This window comes from Diadema setosum, chromosome 4, assembly GCF_964275005.1.
Source record: "Diadema setosum chromosome 4, eeDiaSeto1, whole genome shotgun sequence".
Lineage (NCBI taxonomy): Eukaryota > Metazoa > Echinodermata > Echinoidea > Diadematoida > Diadematidae > Diadema > Diadema setosum.
In genome coordinates, this window is record NC_092688.1 from 4,044,624 (window position 1) to 4,052,357 (window position 7,734).

At 33.9% G+C, this 7,734-nt stretch overlaps 1 protein-coding gene across 1 annotated transcript; it reads right to left on the bottom strand.

Annotated features, from left to right (window-relative positions):
• Window positions 1–6,465: 6,465 nt before the first annotated feature.
• LOC140227493 (uncharacterized) lies at window positions 6,466–7,389 on the bottom strand. The gene has a single exon (XM_072307891.1). The coding sequence runs from the start codon at window positions 7,387–7,389 to the stop codon at window positions 6,466–6,468; it is 924 nt and encodes a 307-aa protein (XP_072163992.1).
• Window positions 7,390–7,734: the final 345 nt, after the last annotated feature.

Here is a 7,734-nt window from a genome sequence, read left to right on the forward strand (position 1 = left end):
TATCTGTTTCTTTCACTATCTTAGATCTCTCCATGAATTTGTGTAGATATGTCAACTTTTTTGTGTGTCCCTTATCTACCTTCACTTGCACTATACATTTGTTTTATCAAAATGGTTTCAATGTATTGATCATGATAAATATGTACTTCAAATCCCTTTCTTTTTGTGGAAAATAATCATAGTAAATACCACTTAATACCTTGTTCCTGTTACTGCATTAAATTTTGCGGCTATCGATTTGCCAGGAAAGTTTAGTTTGTTTGTTTGTTTGTTTGTTTGTTTGCTTGCTTGTTTGTTTGTTGTATTATGTATATTCTCTATGGATCCCATGAGACCAGCATTGTCATAATATTATTGGTAAACTGAATATGCGAAAAATCATTCGTGTTCATTGTTTGATATATATTCTGCTTTATGTACTCCTAATTTACTGAAAAAAAGAGATTTTGCAGCTGCATTTTAAGGTCCCGCCGAGTAATGGAAGAGCTGCGAGGAGCAGATGAGCACCTCAGTCTTATTTGCGTGCGATCACTATCAATGAAAATATGGGAAAAGTGGTCTTTCTTTTCTTCTAATGATCGGATTTCATGCTTTCAAAACAGTGACAACCTAAGTTTTCATAGTAGACCATAAAATAGTTGTGTAATAACGGAGTGCAGTTCTGTTGTAATATCAAGTTATAAATCACTATATGAATAAAACATTGCCACTTCATGATTAAGATACATTCTCAGATATTATAGTTCGTTTCTTTTTCTTTTTTGCTTGTACACCTATCATAATAATATACATATAATCATACATGATAGCCTTCTTGCTACTTTACTTTAATAAAAAACAACATAAACATGATACATAATTAGGACACTTTGGGCCAATTGTCTTTGTCTCTTACTCTTCACTGAAGATGCGCGTACATTTAGGGCCTTATGTATGTATATATAATGATATGCCTACAAAATTGCTCTCTGAGTAATGAGTATCCCATCGTACTTTTTTTCATTGAGTTTTTATTGATCAAATTAACAAGATTACAAAAACATCACAACAAAATTCGAAATGATAAAAATACTACTAATAATAAATAATAACAAAAATTCAAGTAAAAAATTTGAAGAGAATCAAAGCAAAGCAGCATAGAATAAAGTCAATAAAAATGTTGTACATATGCAATGGTATATTATTTGAAAAACAGTTTCAAGAAATAATAGAGAGCATCAAGTCACCCTTAGGACGCCCTCAGGAGAACCCACCAGATTCCACATGAGACATTTTAACTGCATATAAAAACATGTATACATGACAGATGGTTAAACCATTTTATATGTGGAACCAAGTAGATGCCCCCAAAAGCTCAAAGGGGTCCACACCCACTGTCACTGGCACCGCAGATTGGTGCATGTGACATAGTCATAAACAATAATATCGCTTCAATATGTTAAATTCAGAGTGTTCACCCCAATAAAATACCTTTACATCATTATGTCAAATCTCCATTTACGGAAATGAAGTACAAGTTTTCCATTCTTATTAGCAATGCGATACTCAAGTTCTTTACATGTTTTTAAATACACCTTAAATCCTTAAAATGAGGGTTGATTACCTCTGAATTTACACAAATAAATATAATATTCAAAAATAAGGAAAATATAGAGAGTTATAAATTTATCATCTATAAACCCGAAAATGTTTTCAAAAACGGAGGGGTTATAATTTGTCTTAGTGTTTTGATTTATTACATTAATTATCTCATCCCAAACTTTTTTTACGTGCTGACACTCAATAAATATGTGAATAACAGTTTCTGGCAATCTCTGACAAAATGTGCAGTTGGGGGAGTCCTTCCTTTTGATTTTGTGCAAAAAAAAATCATTTAGTGCTGTAACTCTCTGATATAGCTTGAAATAAAAGGAACGAACTCGAGCGTCAATAGAACTTTTAAAATTTCTCAGATGGATGTTATCCCACAATTCTGAATCTGGATTTAACGACAGGTCTTCCCAAAAACAAATTTGTTTTGCTGGAGCACAGTCCTCTGACATAATTGAGTAAACATATTTCGGAACTTTCTTTGCTAAACATAAGTTATTTACTATCGTGTCAAAAATTGCATTATGATCCCAATTTGATATAGTTAACCATGTTTGAGGAATATTGCTCATTAAAAAATTAAATTTTCTCCTTCCTGTGGGCGAAACACCGAAATCAAGAATAAGTTCTTCAAAAAGTTTGCTTCCAGGGAGTGGTGAATCTAAAAGATCACTGACAAAGACTATACCTCTGTCAAACCATTCTTGATAAAAAAAGAATCGCTTTGACTTGGATCTAATATTTCTGTTCAACCAAAAACATTGACAAGATCCTAAATCTGAAAATTTCACACCAAACTCCTTATTTATTGCTTTCTCTCTGAAAAAATAACAAGTTGTAATAGAATCAGATAATTGAGAGCATGGTAGCTTATTCAAAACAGATTCAGGCACATGAGATTTCCATAAAATATCATTCATCTGATTAAAATCTTCTAATACTGAAAGTTCAATTACCTTCCATAAACTACTGTATTTTTTGTCCAAAAGAAGTTTGACCCAAGCCATTTTCTGTGACATGGCAAAAACATATGGATCGATCATTCGCAGCCCACCCGAAGTGAAATCATTACAAACATATTTTCTTTTTACGCTATCTCTTCCACCACTCCAAATAAATCTATAAAATATTCTGTCTAACTCTTTGAATTTTTTTTTTTGGGATCTGTATACATAATACTGAAAAAAGATACAACAGTTGAGGTAATAATAAGGTTTTAACCACACAAATCTTTCCAATTAAGGATAAATTTCTGGCGCACCAACAGTTTAGGGTCGCTTCTATAGATTTCAATTTTGGTTTGTAGTTAAGAGCTGACATCTAGTGAAAAAAACAACTCCAAGGGTTTTGAAAGTATCTGTTTTCCAAATAAGACCATTTTCAGAGTATGGATTTATTTGAGAGTCTCTTTTAGCACCAACCCAAATTGCCTCCGACTTAGATATTATTTAATTTACAACCAGAACATACTGCAAAATTATCAAGCAAATCAAACAAATGATCAAAAGAACTGAGTGAGCCATCTAAAAAACATGTGGAATCGTCTGCTAACAATGATATTTTCACTTCTTTTCCTTCTACAGGAATACCCTTGATATCATTATTTTGTCTTACACCTTAAGCCATTGTTTCTATAACTAATAAAAACAAATATGGAGAAATAGGACAACCTTGAAAGATTCCTCTTTCCATCATTACAGCTTTAGTAAAAAAATCCATTATTTACAACATAACTCTTTCAGCTGGAATAAAGAGTTTTAATCCAGTCAACAAATTTATCCCCAAAATTAAATCGTTTTAAAACTTTAATAAATATTCATGGTTGACATTATCGAATGCTTTTTGTATATCTAAGAGGAGAATGGCACCAGGGAGGTCACGGCTTTCTGTATATTCTATTAAATCCATAATCAGTCTAATATTATTTCCAATATTTCGTCCCTTTAAAAAACCAGATTGGTCCGAGTGAATAAGTTCATTAATTCAGTTTTTCAATCGATTTGCCAAAAGCTTTGCCAAAATTTTATAATCCACAGTCAACAATGATATGGGCCTATAATTTTTTAAATACATCTGGTCTTATCTTTCTTTGGGAGAAGAGTAATAATACCGTTTCGTTGTGATGAAGACAAAAGCCCACTGTCCAATAAAAAATTAAATGAATCCAATAGCAAGTCAGAAATATCAGGCCAGAAAACTACATAAAACTCCACCGGTAAACCATCATATCCTGGAGCTTTATGGTGTTTCATTGAGGTGAGTGTTTCATATATTTCTTTTTTAGTGAAAGGTTGTTCCAAAAACAATTTATCATTTTCCTCTAATTTGGGTATTTCAAGAGAGTCTTAAAAAATATCTGTGTTGTCTTGTCCTTTTTGATTTTTATACAAATTCTGATAAAAATTATGAATTTCTTCTAATATATTCTTATGGTTAGATATCATTTCATCATCAGAATTTTTTATTCTATGTAAGGTTTTTTTCTCCCCATGCCTTTTCTCTAAATTACAAAAATATTTGGAACTTTTTTCTCCTTCTTCAATCTAACGCATTCTTGAGCGGATAATAAGGCCCTGAGTTTCATATTCTACAATTTTGTTTGAATCAGCTTTCAAATGTTCGAGGCGTTCAATAAACACAACATTGTCAGGGTCATTATTTATTTGCATGTTAATATCATCTATCTCTCTAAACAACTTATTTTAGTGGCATTCCTTTCTTTCTTTTTTCTGGCACCGTACTCTATGCAAACACCTGTTATTGTACATTTAAAAGCATCCCACGTAATATTAGGATTACATTGACTATCTTTATTATCAATTCTAAAATCTTTTATCTTTTCTTTAATCAGTTTTACAAATTCAGCATCATTATGTAAATAATTACAATTAAGTTTCCAAAAACCAGGTCCTTTCTTTGGTTGATCATCCTTAAAATTCAAAGTAACCACAAAGTGATCTGATTAAATCCCTGGGATGAGTTTTGATTGCAAACAGTTATTAACAAAGTTGTCTGAAACAAGAATAAAATCTAATCGGGAAAGGACCTTTGGGTTTATTTGATGCCTGGTATATTGTTTTAAATTAGGATGAAAATGTCTCCAAATATCACACAAATTGTATTCTACTATCAAAGTTTGAATAATGTCACTAACGTTTGTGTTTGAATGCCTTTGTTAAGCTCCTCGGTAATCTTGAGGGCCCAACACAGCATTAAAGTCACCAGCACATATCAATGATGTATAATTAAATTGTTCTACTTTATCAAAAACTTCAAGGAAAAAATCAGAGTCATCATTGTTAGGTCCATATATATTAACAAGTAAGAGAGATAAACCATTAATAGTGACATTATTAATCAAAAATCTCCCATTTGGATCAGAATATGAAGAATGAGTTACTGGTGAAACATGATTGCGAATCAAAATAGCAACACCACGACTATTGGAAGTATGACTAGAAAACCATGCATGTTCCCCCATTGCTGTTTCCAAAATGTTTCATCTTCAACAGAGGAATGTGTCTCTTGAAGGAAAATGATATCACTGTCAATTGATCTTAAGTAATGAAAAATCTTTCTTCTTTTTACAAAATCTTTAATACCTCGACAATTAAATGTACTTAGTTTTAATGCCATGGATAATCATGATATAATATCACTAGTTGCGTAAACCAAACACTAGAAGCATTTGCATTGTAGAACATGGACTCACTGTAGCCTGGAAATAGCATACATGTAGTTGAAACGAAATATAGGAATAGAGCTGCTTGATATAACGTATCAAATATTATTACATGTACAAACATAAAAAGAAACGAACAAAAAACACTGATTGCAGCTTTGAATTTGAACATGATCAGAAAAAAGTCAGTATATAAAAACGCTAGATTGAGCAAAAACAACAGCGGGGTGCAATTGCACCGGGATAGGTGACCAGTGGCTTCAAATCAACCTCAGCCCTGGTCTGGAAGTGCAAACAACAAGAGCAACTTTGAGCAAAAAAACACTGTGTGGCTATAAATACTATTGTATGCCTCTTTTAACACATAATAAGCAGTATCTACAAAGCCACAACAAAAAGGCACATTACCATACATGCAATGCAATGTCACAATGCTACAGCAGCAACCTGAAGAATTAGATCAACATAAAATCCCCTCTAAGGCACGTCATCTGTATAAGTAACATAAAAGCAGTACCACCTAAAAACAGATGACCCCCAACTCTCTGCAATGAGCTACTGTAATGAAAGAGGGAGAGATGAGTGATATATATGAAAAAAACACACATACCTATCAAATATGTATACATCCCCCTTCTCAGAATAAAATGGAACATCATTAAAGCGAGCATCATAGGAAAACCAGAGATATAAAAGCTGACTGGACCATAACAAAGTCATAACTAAACATCATGATTCTCCAAGATTCAAACATTTTTTTTTTTTACTTTTTTTTTCCTTTTAACCACATCACTCACCATGATGAAGTTTAAATTACTAACTTGGTAATAAACATTATAATAAAATGAATAATAATGAACCCCAAATATTGTATTACATTCAAATACACTTACAGCTACTTATGGTTTAAGGCAATGGTTGCGTGTAAATACGATGTACATATAGCTAAAATGAGAGATATTTCGGAGAAGGCATTTCTTCACTCCAGTTTTTACTTAATACTCCTTTTCTTTCAGCAATACCGGTACAGCTTTCAGCTGTATGGTAATAAACTTACTAGATAAGACCTCGAAGTATACTCCATTATCTAAAAAAAAAAAGTTCAATGTTGTTATTTAATAATTTCTTTCTCTCATTAACTGATGTTGTGAACGATTTCTTGAAATCTTAAACTGCCGTAGTAGTGCCTGGAATTAGTCCACTGAAACCACTTTCCCGGAGGTTTGATCTATGTATCGAATCTTATCAGGATAAGCGAAAAACGGCCTTTTGCCTTCGTCTTTCACGCGCTTGAATTTTTCTTGTTTCTTCCTGCGTAACTGAAGAACCCTTTGCGACAAGTCCTCTGCCACAAAGACCTTGAGATCATGGTACATGGAGCTGGTCCGCTTAAGCTTCTTGATACATGCTTTCCTGACCCGTTCCTTAGTTACAAATGTCGAAAACGCAACATGGATTCTTCTTGCTTGCTTGAAATGAGTCCCATCTTTGCCTACAGGCTGATGTGTGGGCGTTCGGTGGCATCTTTCTATCTTTGAGAGATCTGCTTCTGGAACATCAGCGTATTGCAGAAATTGAGTGACCGTTTTCATACAATCTTCCGTTGTTGGGTTTGAAGATTCTGCAATACCAAAGAGTACGAGATTCTTTCTTCGTCCCCTATTCTCAAGGTCATCAAGCTTATTTACGAGGATCTCTTTCTCCCTCTCCAACTGTTTGACTGAATCTTTCAGGGCGCCCACTTCAAACTCAATGTTATTCATCTTTTCCTCATGATCAGATACTTTCAGTGAAATGTCTTTGAGCTTTTTGTCTAGCAGAGCTTCAATGCGTGAGTCAAATCTTGATTCGAAATCTTTGAAAAATGTGACAAACCACACTGGGGGTGCTTCTGAAGATAAATCTAGAGACCGTCGTGTATTGCCGGTGGGTTCGGCTCCGTGCAAGGGCGCGGCCATGTTGCTATCGTACTGACCTGGGGTTTCAGCTACGTCGTTTGTTTCCATACGGCTACTGCAAGCGGTGGGACTACAGTTAGACATCTTCGGCTTCTTAGTGGAAGGGGACGATTTGTTTGGAGTGTTTTCCAACTGGTGAGTTACTTTTGGAGGGTCCATTGTTGAACAAAATAATCCTTACCACATTAAAAGTCCATTGCGAAAATCCCGGGGAATTAATCACTATATCACACGGTGAAATTTTGCTTCAAAGCAAGAGATGAGAAAGTCACATTATGCTCGACAATGCCTGAAGAGCGCCCCCTATCCCATCGTACTTTACAATGTACCCGATACTATCTTTCGAAACTGAAGAAGAAATCTGACCCGATAGATGTTATCCCACATATCTGTTGCCATTTCTGTCTAGTAGCTTTTGAATGCCATGTTCACAGTCAAGCTGTCCTACAGTTTTCTATACCTACTTGTTTCCTGTTTAATAATTCACATGCCCAAAGTTTATAG